The sequence below is a fragment of the Aspergillus bombycis genome (assembly GCF_001792695.1).
Source record: "Aspergillus bombycis strain NRRL26010 chromosome Unknown contig00014, whole genome shotgun sequence".
Classification (NCBI taxonomy): domain Eukaryota; kingdom Fungi; phylum Ascomycota; class Eurotiomycetes; order Eurotiales; family Aspergillaceae; genus Aspergillus; species Aspergillus bombycis.
In genome coordinates, this window is record NW_019170016.1 from 359,342 (window position 1) to 374,892 (window position 15,551).

The window sequence follows — 15,551 nt, forward strand, 5'->3', positions numbered from 1 at the left end:
GCGTAACAGCTGTCGGAAGATCTACCCTAACGCTGCTCTACGATACCCAGCATACAATGGTCATGATGACTAAGATGGCTCGGACATCATGTCACTTCACAGAGGATGGAATCAGTCGATTTTGCAGCTGACATCTGAATAGACACGGATTTGTGCCAACCATCTAGGACTAACCTTTCCTGTGGTGCCGTGAAGACCTCACGCGCACTCCGGGCCGACCTCGACCAAACAATATGCTATACGGTTAGGTGAGCCATACGACTGCCAAAGGATGGAGATGTGTGTATAATTAGGCATAATGATGTGTGCCAAGTCGCATGCGGCCTTCTATATTGGTGATAAAAGGCCGTTGGTGGCGGTTCCTTGTATTATCTGATCTTCCAAGATACTCTTAGCCGTATGGGTTCCTCGCCGCTGCCCTGCAAAATGACAGCTACATCAAGCAATGCAGCTGGACAACTAGCAGAGTACGGCCGCATTGCACTCGGCGATCGTCATGCTTCGGTCCCTTAGTGCCACAGAAGAGATCCAAGTCCGTGCATAGGGGGTCTCTAGAGTCAGTCGTACCCACTACAACACTCCACTTCCTGTTTGCCGCTATTATCGGATTCAAAGGAGGGACTCAAGAGGGGAATACTATCTCCGGTACTAACCTGGTAACCCGTGGTTGACATTCAGGTCCTCTTTCTCGGGTCTCCACGCAGCGCAGCCACAGCCAGCAAGTTATTTGGCACAGAACTGGTTGCTGAATCCTGGCTGACATGCCAAAATGAAGATCCTGTTCAAGCTGCCTTTTAAACATTGTTACTATATACTGTCTTGACAACTTCATGGCTATGCTTTCTGTGAGACTAGTACCATTTTTAACACCATATTGCCAGTCTACCAGTTTAAGCAAGCGAGAGTATTGAGATGAGAACCCGATCCGCGTCTTGATTCTAGCAATAGGTGAAGATGCACGTGGACGGATCAAAATAACTGGGGCTCGACTTTGCCGCAGACAGTAGTGAAAACATAACTATTCGTATGAATATAGAATAGAATGACGACATCAAGCCTTTACCGGAAGACCCCCGGGCGCATCCTCAACAGCAATTTCAAACGTTGGTGAAAGGATCTTTTCCCCTTAATGCTGGATCGTCGCGTCGAGCCTCGATGGTCACCCCAGCAGCCCGTAGTTGAGAGACATAGTGATCTCCCAGGGTGGCGGAGGTCAACACACCACCACCAAAGTTGTGCGCCCATGTATCCTTCTGCCAAAGAAGAATTCGTGCTGCTTCTCCCAAGGCAGCAGCCGTGAATATGTATGCATCACCCTCGTATCGCATCCGAACCAAGGCTTTTGGCTTCACCTTAGTAGCGGTATCTGCCTCGGCAACACATCGATACTCGAACCAATTCTTCTCAATTTTATCCTGGCTTGCACCAGTACCGGGTTCATACCAAAGCTTCGGAAGTAGCTTTCGGATGGGGCGTAGGAGGATCAACGGCGCCAATATTAATCCTCCCAAATGCCACAAGATCGCAGCCACGGGTCCCCAGATTTTAAACCAAGCATGGAACTCAAACCGGTGGCCATATGCAACGGTAGTCGGTTCTAACAAGCCCCAAGATCTATGGACGATGGCTCGATCAACCGGTCCCTGTGGCTGATACGCCATCCAGCCCAGCTGCCTGATCCAGAGTAATCCGAAAAGCTTGGTCCAGATACTAGTTCGTTGTACGGGCACGGTCGGTGCGGGTCGCCTCGGGGATAGGGAATAGGGGGCATGGGCCTTGTAGAGATGGCGAAGGGAATGAAGCTCAAACGCTTGCAGAACCGACGCCAATGTCCCGCCACTGATTCCGCCCTGGACACTGTGGATGCATACATCAACACGGCCAGTCTGGGTGCCGAAATGGCGGCGGATATAGTTGGCCGCAACCCAAGTGGAAAGGTCGGATGGCACACAGTCGAAGCCACAGCACGGAATCATCTGGGTGCAGTCAGCTACGAACATCTCCGTGCGATCATCCTGCCCATGGGATATACAATGCTTCCGTTCTCTCTTGCGACGGGATCGTGCTGCTGAATCATGTCCTTCAACCAGGGCACCTCTCCAGTACTATACATCCATTGTCAGTTTGGTCATGTATTTTAGCACACTGGAGACTTACCAGTCTAAGTAGTGAGTTCCATTTCGAGCACAGGCAGCGAAGGTTTCCGAGCCAAACAGCGCAAATGGGCCCACAGTCGATATAACGAGTCGTGTCCTCTTTGCCAAGTCGTTCAGCTCAGTCTGGTCTAGCTTCACGATGAGGGTATCTGCTCAGAATTCAGCTTTTGCAAAGCTGAATGGAGATTTGGCGTTCACAGACGAGGTGGTTGTCTAGAAGAGCTTTCCGGCACTAGAGACTGAGCAAGCTGCTGGAGCTTTCCCTTGTTTCTCCCGGCAATAGCCCATTTCAGGTCAGGTGGTAGCGACTTGAAAATATACCGCGCCGTGAGTATACCCGTGTAGCCAGTTGCACCTAACAAAATCAAGTCGTATTCGCGTTTGGAAGTCATTCTGCAATTGATCAACAGGCTCAAGCTATCTGACGCGAGTTATTCCAACTCAGAGCAGCGGAAAGCAAACGACCATGTTACGATGAGGGCCATGATTGTATAAATGGGCACGGAGCACCGCTCCTGGACTATATGTGGGGAAGCTGCTTCCCCAGAGTCTGGTTAACAATCGATTGTCGCTATCCCTGTCTCGACTTGCGGATAGCATCACATGTGGATCGCCCGAAGGATCGGACTGATAATTCCTCCGATTATAGGACTAATGCATGGGAAACCCTATTGTGGCTAGCGACTAGGATTGCGTTGCCAACCTGCAGGCTAGTCGCATTGAGATATATTTGCGAGATTCTATACTAGGTCTTCTAACACCTGGGATCCATTCTTACTCTGCTTTGCTGTGCTCCTGTCACGGATTCTGACTTGATTGTACACGGTTCGGCTCCCCCATTTGCCCGGCGCACACACGAAGATCTGGTTATCTGTTCTGGAATGGGGATCCACGGACAGGGACAAGTGGGGCCTTCCGGGGATGCGAACAGGGCGCATGGACTCTGGACCTAATGGCCGAGGTATTATGATCGGACACTAGGCACTAGCGGTCGTTGTGACCCCTTTTCCGTAGCCTTGCCCCAACCATGGGAAAAGGAACACTCCTACATCTGCTGAAATGACTGCCCCACGGCCCAAGGATAAGCATGGCGAATTCCAGCTCATCTGACGGCCGTATAATTGCCTGAAAAGTGGCACCCTGGCAAGCAAGATCCATAAAACCGCTTCTGCAGCGCATGTCACTCATTTGATCTGTTGTGCCGTGAACTGAAGCCGTACCATTGTTGGTAATTAATAGCCTGCTGATAGCGAAGCGAGGATCGGAGATAAAATCAATCACACTACAACGCACGCTCGAAACGGCATCTGTGGTAGATTGGTCGCATATCAGCTCACGCTATCGGATTCCTTCCCAACGGTAATGGTAAAGGCGGGTGACGAAGAACTGAGAGTCGCTTACAACCGCCGACAATCACAGATGCTCTCGCTTCCGACGCGAGAGCTGTAGGCGCTACGGAAGTACATATGCAAGTGTGGGATGCCTTTGGGGTGCGAAGTCACAGTGCTGGTGGCCCACCTGGGCCGTTCTTAATGTTACCTGCCCGCAGCCATCACGGTGGTTGATAGGCGAGCTGGACCCGCTTTTCTCATTAGACCCTGCGACGTGTCTCCACGGCCCAATCCGAGCTCTGGGGTGGCTGTAGGCCATCTCGACGTCTAATTCTTCAGGCGATGGAGTAGCAATGTAACCCTAGTTTACGTTATGTAAAAAGAAGCGTGGGCCATTTATAACCTCTCTGTAGTCCCTTGATTCGGATTGACACTTGCTCTCTTCGTCCACTCCCACTTTTCCTCTTTCCGCCCGGGACTGACGGGATCCTTTCAGTGGAATGCTGTTGAATCGGATTGGTGTTGTATCGCTGCTAGCAGTGGTCGGTACGCCGTCGGCGGGCGTGTGGGCTCAGGATGCCGAGGGTTGGTACCAGGATCATCCGGGCATGTCCCGTATCAAGCAGGTCAACCAAGACACGCATCAGATCATCGATGAATTCGGCCGGACGCGGTTCTTCCACGGAACCAATGTCGTGATGAAGGAGCCACCATGGCATCGGCCATTGGAGTGGGTGCCGGGCGTCTCCTCATTTGGCGAGCAAGATGTCCAAAACCTGCATGACTTGGGTCTCAACATTGTGCGGTTGGGCCACAGCTGGGCGGGTGCAGAGCCTGTCCGTGGGGAGTACAACCAGACCTTCCTGGATATCATGAAGAAGCAGACCAAGATGGCTGAGGACCATGGCCTTTATGTTCTGGTGGACGTCCATCAGGACTGCCTGGCGCGGCAATTTTGTGGCAACGGCGCACCGGACGTAAGTAGACGTAGGGGGCAAATTACCTCAGTTGATGCTGACACGGCTCTGTAGTGGTTTGCGCAGAAGGACTGGGTCTCGAGTGGTAAGATGTATCCGTTTCCTCTCAAGACGACGCCGTTCCCGGTGGATGAACGCGGCTTCCCATCGCCGGAGTCGCTGTGCGGGACTGTGGATTGGGCTTTGAGCTACACGTCGGTCGCGTTGGGCAATGCGTTTGGGCGGCTATACAACAATAACGACGGGCTGGGCGATGCATTCGCGGCGTACTGGAAGAAGCTGGCATCCGAGTATGTCACGACGACCAATGTGGTCGGGTATAACCTGCTGAATGAGCCGTGGGTGGGAGACACCTGGGCCGACCCGACACTCCTGGTGCCTGGGGTGGCCGACCACAAGGTCTTGGAAGGGCTCTGGAACCGCGCCACCAAGCAGATCCGTACGGTCGACACGGACACGCTCATCTGGTTCGAAGGCGCCACCCTGGACGTCTTGTCGGGGTTCAACGACGTCCCTCTCGGGGACGGCTCCAAGTCAGTGCACTCGTTCCACTACTACCACCCGCCGCAAATGGGATCGATCTCCACCACGCTCGACAACCGCCGCAAGGACAACGAGCGCCTGAAGACGACCGGTGTGCTGACCGAGCTGACGTTCTGGATGGGCGATGAGAAGCAAATGCAGGACCTCGCAGAAGCCATGTCGGCGACCGACGAAAAGATGGTTTCCTGGATCGGCTGGGCGTACGAAAACCTGTACAATGGCACGTCTGGTCAGGCATACCCTGAGCTAGCAACGCACTACAGCCGTGCCTACCCGGCTGCCGTCGCTGGTACTCCAAAAAGCTTCGGCTTCTCTGAGAGCTCGGCCACCTTCGAGCTGCAGTTCACGTCTGATCCAAATATTGACGCGCCCACCGAGATCATCCTGCCCCCATCCACGTTCCCCAATGGATATAGTGTCCAGGTCTCGCCTGAGGGCAGCGTGGTCCAGTACGCAGTTGACAAGCGCACCTTGGCGTTGTTCACATCGACCAGTATCAAGGACGCCACCGAGATCTCGGTCACCGTCACCCGTAAATAACAACATCCATAGTTTGCCTTTAGGGAACCTAAATACTCATAATCGTGGAGTTAAGATCAGCCTCCAAATATAATCTATACATCCTGACTCTAGCCATGCTCCTGTGCGGGGATCTTTCTACGCAAGAGAAGTACTTACCACTCACTCACCCCCTGAGCCAGGGTTTCTATCAAAGGCCGTGCACGAAGGTACACGACGGCCGTATCTCCACGTCCGAGGGCATTATCACCAAAGCGGGGTAATTCAATAACAGCCGAGGGCGCCAAGAGGGGCGTATATAAGTTAATATGTGCACGGAAGACCGGCGGAGATAGAGCTAGAAGTAGTAGACATCAAGGAGGGCATCATGGCCGGCCCCGTCAGACAACCCATTGACCTGGTTGCCCTAGAACACTATATTAGGCAACACAACCTAGCAATATCGCGACCCCTTGATCTCAAGCAGGTACCTAAGCTACCCCCCGACTATCTGTTACTGCCCTCATAGAGGATGAGCAGAAATTAAATATTTTTTGTTTCGTTTTGTGGGCTGCAGTTCGGATTTGGTCAGTCCAATCCGACGTACCTACTCACAGATGCGAAGTCCCGACGATATGTGCTTCGAAAGAAGCCACCGGGCGAGATCATGTCCAAAACGGCGCATCAAGTCGAGCGCGAATATCGTATCCTGCACGCACTGGAGCAGACTGAGGTTCCAGTACCCAAGGTCTACGTCTTATGCGAAGATCCGACGGTAATCGGCACCGCGTTCTACATTATGGAGTTCTTGGACGGCCGATTTATCACAGATCCTTACATGCCGGGAGTGACAGCGGAACACCGCACGGAGATGTAAGGATCCATGGAGCTTATGACTCTGTCTCACGGGCTGACCGGAAATAGGTGGCGGGATGCAGTGAGAACTCTTGTTAAACTACATACCCTCGACTATAATGCGGTCGGTGTAGGGGGGTTGGGTAAGCATAGTAACTTCTATGATCGCCAGATTCGAACTTTTACGGCGATAGCAAAAAGCCAGTCAAAGGCTGTGGACGCCAAAACGAATGTCCCCATTGGCAAACTCCCACATCTGGAGGAAATTGCGAGCTTTTTCAAGACGAATCAGCCTCCGGATCGATCTACCATCGTTCACGGCGACTTCAAGATCGACAATATCGTCTTTCACAAAACAGAGCCAAAGGTAATCGGGGTGTTAGACTGGGAGATGGCAACCATCGGGCATCCTTTATCAGATATTGTTCATCTGCTGTCTCCCATCTTCCAAGACTCTGGACCCGGTGCGCCGGTACTCCGTGACCAAACTCGGAACGATATACCAGGTCTGCCTAGTCTAGAGCAGTGTTTGAGGTGGTATTATGAATCAGGATACGAGGCAAAGTCGGACCTCGACTGGGGTATCGCATTCGCTCATTTTCGAGGTTGTGTCATCGCACAAGGAATCGCAGCACGATACGTGACCGGGCAATCGAAGAGCCCGGGCGCGAAAGAATGGGCGGACAGCCTTGGTACCAGAGCGCAGATAATGTGGGAAACAGTGAATACGCTGCGCGACAGTTCCACCCGCGAGAAGAAGCTGTAAATAGGACTGCTCCTCTTTTCTAGACTCTGAATCAGGCAAGGGCGATACTTTTCCTATAACGAGCCTGCTGTCGCATAATCACTAGTTCCATACTTCGAAGTTTTGCTTTGAAACCCCCAGACTTACATCGTTGTCTCCTAACACGCCGCCGTGGACCGTAATTTTGTCACCACAGCACTCATACTCCTCCTAGTGCTAGCCAGAGTTAACAGGCTTGGTTCAATTCAAGCGAGAAGCCGAGCGGCCGATCCGCGACCGAGGTAGGGCTGCGGGGTTGAACCACACCGTGCGGAGCGGAATCTAGGCTAAATATAGGTATCCATCACGGCACTTCGACAACGAACTAGTATGAATATGAACCTTCCTTACGCCTGAGTGCAACATCGATCGGAAAGACCATAAGAAACCCTTGGGCGGACATGAATTTCGATCTGCCTGCCCCCTTAGTCGCCCACCTTGACTCCGTGGACAAATTCATCCACTCGACCATCCTTCCTCTCCAGCACTCCGAAGACAATAACCGTTTCTTCGATCATCGCCGCGAGTATGCCCGGACAGATTGGGTTAAGGGCGGCCTCCCATCGCCAGAATGGGAGGATTTACTAAGTACACCCCTTCCCAGCCCTACCAATGCCGGTCTCTACCACTTTCAACTGTAGAGAGATACTGACAAAGCACCAGGCCAAGCTCGCCGTCTTGCTGACGAAGCCGGATTCTTCCGCTTTGCCCTCCCAAAAATCTATGGTGGACAAGGCCACCCGGACACTAACCTATGGATGTCCGCCACGCGCTTCCACATGGCCTCCCACCCGACGTACGGTGGTGGTCTAGGGCTCGCTAATGACCTGCAAAACGAACACAGCATCGTCGGCAATTTTCCCGATATCCTGATGCTCCACCACTTTGGGACGGAGGAGCAAAAACTCAACCTTATCCCCGCGCGACTCCACGGGGAATTTCGCACCACCTTCGGCCTCACGGAGCCCGACCACGGCAGCGACGCGACCTTCATGTCGACGACAGCGACGCGTGTGCCGGGCGGGTTCAAAATCAGTGGTGCGAAGAAGTGGCAGACGGGCGCGCATCACTGCACGCATATGATCATCTTCGCGAGAACGTCTGGCCCAGATGGATCCGCGAAGGGCATCACGGCATTCCTGGTTCCCCGGGAGACAGAAGGGGTTGAGATCGCCAGCTACGAGTGGACCTTGAATATGCCCACAGACCACGCAACGGTAACCCTGAACGAGGTGTGGGTGCCCGAGTCGGCGGTTCTAGGGGTCATTGACCAGGGGTTGGCGATTGCGCAGACCTTTGTGCATGAGAACCGCATCCGACAGGCGGCCAGCTCGTGCGGAGCGGCCAAGTTCTGTCTCGAGCGTGCCATCGAGCGCGCACGCAATCGAACGATCTGGGGCGAGGGAAAGAAGTTGGCAGATCACCAGGCGGTGCAGTTTCCGGTTGTGGAGCTCATGACCCAGGTGGAGATGTTGCGGTTGTTGATCCTCAAGACGAGCTGCGACATGGATCGGGTGGTGGCCGAGGCAACGGACAAGCCGTGGATCGCGATCGAAAGACGGTTGAGTGATAAAGTCGCCATGTGCAATTTCTGGGCGAATCGGTTGTGTTGTCAGGCTGCCGATCAAGCGATTCAGGTATAAATTGCCCCTTGTTCCGTTTCTGGATTTATTCTTGGCGAGGCTGACTTGATAGATTCATGGTGGTGACGGTTACTCGCGCCACTACCCATTCGAACATATCTATCGGCATTTCCGCCGGTATCGCATCACGGAAGGCGCAGAGGAGATCCAGATCCGCAAGGTTGCGGCATATTTGTTTGGATTCAAGGGAAAGGCCGGGCGTGAAAAGGCAAAGACGAAGCTGTAGATAAGCTTTCCCGTATATTGTCTCTGTAGCCCATACCACGCAATCAATCCAGCCTATCTTTCTGGCGAGGGGTAAGTAATCAACGTGTAGCTATACAGGTGCTTGCAAGGTAGAGTCTTGTCCGGAACGACGTCTAACTCGCCTATCAAGGCTGTATGTCGCCAGCGCTACCGGCGACGGTTCTGAGATCGTACGATCTGTACAATGGAGGACGAAATTCATTGCAAGGTGAGTTTCTGGTTGGTGCCTGGGGCCCGCGCGTCACGTCACCGGATGATAAACGCCGTGCCGTCCGTCGTTTGATACGCCGCTGCGAAGTTCCCGGGCAACGCGTCGGCGACGGCAACGGTGGACACGCGAGTAGCGGCCCCATATTACCATCCGAGAGTCGTGTGGATGTAATGATGCCCGTGCCCGAACGTTCCGCTCTTGGGTCTAAACGTCAAGCGCAAGAGGAACTGCCTGAGCCCCAAAGACAGCGACCACACCCCCAGACAGGTCGTCTATTCGGGCGATTCTTCGCGCCCATTCCAGGACACGCTTGTACATCCGGCCGATAGCCTGGGTTGCGGACCAGCTGCGATTCCTGGAGTGCCAGTTCCTTCCACTAGAGACAGAAGACAGTGGCGGGGAATCGCGATCGAAGCCCTCACCGAAGGGCAGGTCCTGCCGCGACTCCGGCAATGGATGGGGCTGCATGCCTGGTGATACAATGTCTCGTTCATGATGTCTACGGAGATCAGGCAACGGCTGCCTCCTCAGGGCGTCCGCTGCCTCTACCTGCGAAACGAATGCAAGCGCATTCTGAATGGGCGATTGGATATGGAGCTTTTCGTATTCAATTAGAGGATGGATTTAATTGCGATCAGTCATCAGACAGCGGTTCTTATTCCTCCGTCTTTCAAGATTCAGAAGTTGTGAACCTGCGGTCCGGGGATGCAGGTGCCAGGTGCTACTTGGGCTCTTTATATAGTGACCTTACATACACCGTCGATTTTGATGGATAGCAATTTCTCTGTGCCAGCCTACATGTACTGTTCCTATGTTCCCAGTAGCCATCGGTGCCTAAGCCTGTCTCTCTATTGGCCCGGATCCTTCAACAACCTGCGATCTCAATTTTCCCTTTCACTCTGATGCTCAGTCTTCAACTGCCCCTGCAGAATCTGCCTTGATCTCCACTCATTCCACTCATCGACTGACCTTGTCTCATTCTCCTCTCCAGGCTGCAACGGCGGGACAATGCCCCCCACAAAGCGTGCCAACGACGCATCCTGTCTCGGCCGCAGCAAATACGCCACACTTCTCCGCGTGACCATCGCCTGGGCTCCAGGGCCATCACGACCCGATGAAGGGAGCTGCGCAGGAGTCCCCCAGTCCACTGCTCGAGGGTATCAGCGACATTGACGACCGCGCAGCCCGGCTCCGGCCGAATACACTGCCAGTTCGCGTCAACGTTGGCCGCGCCCGGGGGGAGGACTTGGAGTCCGCCCGCGACGTTGAAGAGCAATGTCATGATGCCCATGTCGGTGTGGCTGCCAAAGGAGATTTGACGGTAGTCGGGCTGTTGGGCGCTGGGAGGGGTCCAGATGAGACGGACGAGGGTGCCAGAGGGTTCCGTGGGTGGACACATCGCTGAGAGAGTTCCTGGGGTAATGCCGAGGCTGGTATCTAGGCTGGCGAGAACACGATCCAACACCGCATGACTGCGGGATATAAAATCGCGGGTTTGGGCTTTCTTGCGAGTGATGGTCCCTGGGTGAGGGAGCTGGGGCTCGGAGGAGGTATTTCCTAGCATATCATCCTGGGCAACCGAGTACACGTGGATGTGGTCGAACTTTCCGGGCTCTGTCTTGGTGGTCCCAATGGATTTATACCTGATTTGATCATTAGTCGGCTGTGATAGAGGGCAGCAGGAGAGCAGCACATACCGTGTGAAATCGGGTGGTTTGTGGTGATACCTATTCAGAGATTCGTGGTCCACCTCCGAAAGGTCAGCCGTGAGGTCAAACATTGCTTCTGCATATTGGAGCATTCTAGTTCCTTGGTCTGAGCTTTCCATGTCCAGTAGAAAGAAACCCCACTCTTGACATGCCGAAAGCAGTTTCTGTGCTTCTGCCGCAGAATTGCGCTCCAGTGCTGAGAGAGAAACTTTCGTTAGGGCAACCACAGGCAGGTCCGAGGGGAAAGGTGGGCATTGCTGCTGAGGAACTGAATGTACTTCTATTTCTCTTCCTTTGTGGACAGGATCTGTGGGGGGTGGCATTCGGCGATATATATTTTTTAGTATAGGCAGGGTGGAAAGGAACAGGACGATGCCACCAACAGACCACAATAGCCGGCAACTTGAGTCAAGGTTACATTCTGAGATTTACGAGAAGTAAACACATCCTTTGTCTCTACTCTCAGCTTGCGTTCGCGCCAAGTAGAATTGGTTGGTTTAATGGTACCCAAAGAGCCCCAAAGCATGGCGCAACGTTGGGGGTGGAGGCCGTCCCATGCTACTGGCAGGCACACCATGAAAAGTACAATGGAGATTAGCACTGAGAATTAGTCAAAGGAACAGAATAACTAGTCTGTGGACAAGGCCATTAGACCAGGTGGCGCTGACATATGCGCCCAACACAATGAACGCAAAACGCAAGGCGCATTAGCGCTCATTGACGACCAGGTTTGATCCGATTATTTATCTAGCCACATCAGCCTACCTGGGATGTTGACCATATCGAATTGCGACCACAGGCCCCTGGCACAAGTCTTCCACGCTAAATACACTACTCGCTCTGCGCCCACATTTCAAGACGGGAGCGACCCAGATCGGCTACTCTTCCGCAGCCGCCCTAGTCATGCAAGATACCCGACTCGAAGGCTTTCCCCCTCCTATATGTAAAACGTGTAACGCAGGTATGTTATATTGTCTTTCTCGGTCACTGATCGATTCATAATTAGACCCGAACCCGCCCCGAACGCAGTGAGTTCCGGTGCGGGCCCTAGGTCTTGAACCTCAACCCGACCCGAAAACAACTCTAAGTGGGATGTTACCATTCTGCTCCGCCTGAGACCGATTCTGTAGTAATACACACTGGGACCCTGACGGATGTCCCCAGCACACTCTTGCACTTGGAGGCCGCAGGGCTTGGCATGATACCGGCAAGCCAATACATCGTGCAGCAGCCCTGATCACCCCAACTTCCCCCCAAATCCCTCTCATCCCCTTGGCCGGAAAGCGCCAAAACAAAGGTACCATTTGCATCAATGGTATAGCACTAGGACGGAGAGGAAAATGCAGCCATAACAAGACACGGGCCGGGTTTCCCATCGCTTGGTGGGGATAGGCCGTGACAACAAACTGGAAGACAGAACGGGGAAAGCAGGGGCTCGTCGCGTCACTTACATGGTCGTGTTATGCGGAGTACATTGGGTAAATGGTGTCTCCCCCACTATCGATGCAGGCTGTGATTGAACGTGATTACGGCCTGGTCCAGTGTCTCTTCATTATGAAGTTGTAACCTGGTGGTGCCCCGCTTAGATGCATGGATATGGGTCCGTGTGGCTGGCTATCGCCAATATATCCTAGAAAAAGCAACGTATGGTGCATCGCCAGGCCCCAATCACAACTACGCCCACTGGAAGGGTGGTACTGTCGAACTGCAGTGCTTCCTTTGCTTCTGTTACTTGGTTTCAGCTCGCCCGAGAGCAAATGCAGGTCAGAACCAACCAAGCGCCAGCAGAATACCTGCGATTCCATGTATTGGCCGATGCGATGGTGGTGGCAATATCCTACGCAGTCAAGCTGAACATTGCAGATTAGTTGCAATATCCATCGCCGCCTCCTTCCGATTCCCTTGTCCACCCTGTAATTTCTTATAAATTTGAGGACGTGGCGTCCTGTGCTCCCCATCTCTCGGTTTGGCATCCTCTCTCAAGGTTCATATCCACCATGGCAGCAGCACATCCGGAAGGCGAAGTGTATTTCCAGCGATCAAGCCTACGATTTGCCAACCATCTCACCTTTTTCGATGCCAACAATGCGAATCATTTTTATTCTCACTTTCTAATTGAATGGGTTAGCAATGTGGCCATGGCTCGACAGGTCCGCGATCTTCCCCAGCCCAATCATGAAGGCCCTCGATCTCAGTATCTGCGTGAGAGGCCATCCGGGGTACCCAGGACCTGGTATGGATTCTGGAGCCATCTTCCGGTGAGCTATGGCCGGAACAACAATATCAGCCGCTGGGCTCAGATCCCACTGGAGACGAACCCAGCCGAATTCAGGGATAGCTACAACGGAGGGGCGCAGAAGGTAAGTCTTCCGAGTAGCTGCAGCGGTATTAACTCATTGTTTCGTAGCGAGTAACGGCTGATCTTGCTAGGTCCGGGTGCATCCTTGTCCTCTGCCAACCACAGCAGAGCAGTGGATCTGGCTTGACGTAAGCCATTGCTAAGTATTGTGGCGATGTGTATAGAAACTAACCTACCGCGCAATGTCTAGCTCGTCACGCCCATCCGAGCCATCTACTTTCCATTGTCCCAGCAAGCCGACCAGGACTTTCCCCAACTCTGCACCTACGTCCAGATTAACTTCTACCATCAGGGACGGCGAGATATTTGGCGTCCAAGAATAAACCAATTTCTTGGCCACGACTTCACCCCGGAGCTTGGAGTAGGCTTTGCGTGGGGCCACAGTCTAGGAATCGACGTGCAGGGTACGTGCATCTAGGGATGTCCGCCGGAAGTGACTGGATACTGACGAGGCGGTCCTCAAGAATGCATCAAGCTGCTCGCCCTAACGCCGAGGCTGCGAGTGACAAATATCTGGCGAGAAAAGCTCATTGTCATACGAGAAGTGGGTGACATCGCCACGGGACATTTAGCCCAACAAGTGCGCCCCAACCTGAGTTTTGACTTCCTTGATTTCATCAACGCAAATTTCGCGGTGGATGTAATCTGGAAGCCGGTGCCGCCCCGAAGTTCGTTTCTTCTCAACCTGATCGAGACCGTTGTCTCCGCAGGGTTGGGTCTTGTGCCGGGCGTCGGGCCCCTGTTATCGGCGGGATTCTCGGTGGCATGGATGGCCATCACTGACCCGGAGGGCTTCCAGGAGTGGGCGACGAATGGCGGTTGGGCTCTGACATGGATTGAGATGGTTATTGGTAGTGCAGACTCCATGAATAATTATGTGGACCCGAACTGGCGAGGTAGCCGCCGGCTGCTCATGGCCACGGAGGAGACAGTGGACGATAAGGAGGGCCAAGAGATCCAGGACGCCGACTTGGAGCACATTGGCCCGTCGGACCTTCTGCTCTACGGTCTTCGTATTATGGCCCACTCGGCAAAGGGTACCAAACCGCCCCTGGATGACCACCTGCATACCGAGATACTGCAACGCGCTGTCGAATGTAGGAATATGAGTCTTGCCGAGGCGGTTATGATCGAGCAAGGACTGAAAGCGGCACCTGAGTCCCCCGAACCAGAGGAATTGGACGATTCAGAGTAGGGCTCAGATCCCATTGGACGAGCAGAGACTGCAGAGTGTGGTGTCGTGGCAGACTGACCAAAATTTCATCATTCTTCAGACAATAAAATGCTTTTCAGTTTTCCTTTGGCTCGAAGACGAGCGTTCTCACAGTAGGGTATAAGGCATGAATATGATCCTATAATCTCTGGATAACAAGGACATACAAGACCACCCAATCCAGGCGAATCAGATACCTGAATTCCGGAGTGTATCCTTGATCCCGCCAGTACTACTAGTAGGGTATACGGCCACTATCAGATCTAACGAACTACAAAAATGGTAGCCACGTAGCGCATGGCACTCTTTTGGCCTGGACGACTAGTAGACAACTTATGGTTGGCCACGTTTGCATTGATAGTGCAAAGCTTCACATCACAACTAAACTATTCGAGGATGATACCAGTACCCTGAGGATGCTATGTACCTCGACCGCTCCACTCCAAGTAATGAGCAGGCTTTTTCTGGAAACCCACTATCATATAAGTGATTCGATATCATGTCCAATTCCTTGATCCTCCCAACGTGTGCTTAGCTGCTGCTGTTGCTCCTTTCACCAACCGTTGCGAGGAATTCTGTTCCCTCCAGTGAATACAAGGGAGCTTTGATGCTGGATGGATCCATACCGCCGAATGACACCCTGCCATTGCTGTCAAAGTCCAGCCTTTTCACCCAGGCGACAGCCTCTTCGTTGGTCATACCTAGGCCCATTTCATTTACAGTACCGATGATCTCATACGGATCGATATAGCCTAGTAGATATAATGCGTGAGATATGGGAGGAAGTAGTTCAAAGAGCAACAGACTTACTGTCATAATCTGTGTTCGATAATATTTCCTGAGATTAGCCGAGTTTGGACCGGTCGATCGCATGCACTCACAATCTTCCGCAACTCTTCCTTCCACTTCGCGATCTCCTCATGTGAGTAGAGAGGTTATGCTGCCGAACTCACCATTGTGCAGTTTGCTCAATATGCCTTGTTTCAACTTAGAGAATTAGATGTTTGCAACAAGATCGGAGTTGAC

At 53.0% G+C, this 15,551-nt stretch overlaps 6 protein-coding genes across 6 annotated transcripts; 4 read left to right on the forward strand and 2 right to left on the reverse strand.

Moving 5' to 3' along the window:
- Positions 1 to 1,097: 1,097 nt before the first annotated feature.
- ABOM_002060 (saccharopine dehydrogenase family protein) lies at positions 1,098 to 2,548 on the reverse strand (the record flags this gene model as incomplete). Its single annotated transcript, XM_022529190.1, has 4 exons — positions 1,098 to 1,976; positions 2,033 to 2,105; positions 2,158 to 2,305; positions 2,359 to 2,548. 4 exons carry the CDS (start codon positions 2,546 to 2,548, stop codon positions 1,098 to 1,100), a joined length of 1,290 nt encoding a protein of 429 aa, XP_022392348.1.
- Positions 2,549 to 3,984: 1,436 nt separating this feature from the next.
- ABOM_002061 (putative endoglycoceramidase) lies at positions 3,985 to 5,547 on the forward strand (the record flags this gene model as incomplete). Its single annotated transcript, XM_022529191.1, has 2 exons — positions 3,985 to 4,464; positions 4,519 to 5,547. Coding segments are annotated over 2 exons (1,509 nt in total), but the record flags the coding sequence as incomplete, so codon positions are not given.
- A 625-nt stretch (positions 5,548 to 6,172) lies between these two features.
- ABOM_002062 (phosphotransferase family protein) lies at positions 6,173 to 7,126 on the forward strand (the record flags this gene model as incomplete). The annotated part of the gene is made up of 2 exons (XM_022529192.1): positions 6,173 to 6,378; positions 6,430 to 7,126. 2 exons carry the CDS (start codon positions 6,173 to 6,175, stop codon positions 7,124 to 7,126), a joined length of 903 nt encoding a protein of 300 aa, XP_022392346.1.
- Positions 7,127 to 7,545: 419 nt separating this feature from the next.
- Positions 7,546 to 9,013, forward strand: ABOM_002063 (acyl-CoA dehydrogenase family protein; the record flags this gene model as incomplete). Its single annotated transcript, XM_022529193.1, has 3 exons — positions 7,546 to 7,732; positions 7,808 to 8,781; positions 8,840 to 9,013. 3 exons carry the CDS (start codon positions 7,546 to 7,548, stop codon positions 9,011 to 9,013), a joined length of 1,335 nt encoding a protein of 444 aa, XP_022392345.1.
- A 435-nt stretch (positions 9,014 to 9,448) lies between these two features.
- ABOM_002064 (putative oxidoreductase) lies at positions 9,449 to 11,024 on the reverse strand (the record flags this gene model as incomplete). Its single annotated transcript, XM_022529194.1, has 4 exons — positions 9,449 to 9,743; positions 10,214 to 10,391; positions 10,448 to 10,887; positions 10,942 to 11,024. 4 exons carry the CDS (start codon positions 11,022 to 11,024, stop codon positions 9,449 to 9,451), a joined length of 996 nt encoding a protein of 331 aa, XP_022392352.1.
- A 1,926-nt stretch (positions 11,025 to 12,950) lies between these two features.
- Positions 12,951 to 14,507, forward strand: ABOM_002065 (uncharacterized protein; the record flags this gene model as incomplete). Its single annotated transcript, XM_022529195.1, has 4 exons — positions 12,951 to 13,313; positions 13,384 to 13,440; positions 13,503 to 13,716; positions 13,777 to 14,507. 4 exons carry the CDS (start codon positions 12,951 to 12,953, stop codon positions 14,505 to 14,507), a joined length of 1,365 nt encoding a protein of 454 aa, XP_022392351.1.
- Positions 14,508 to 15,551: the final 1,044 nt, after the last annotated feature.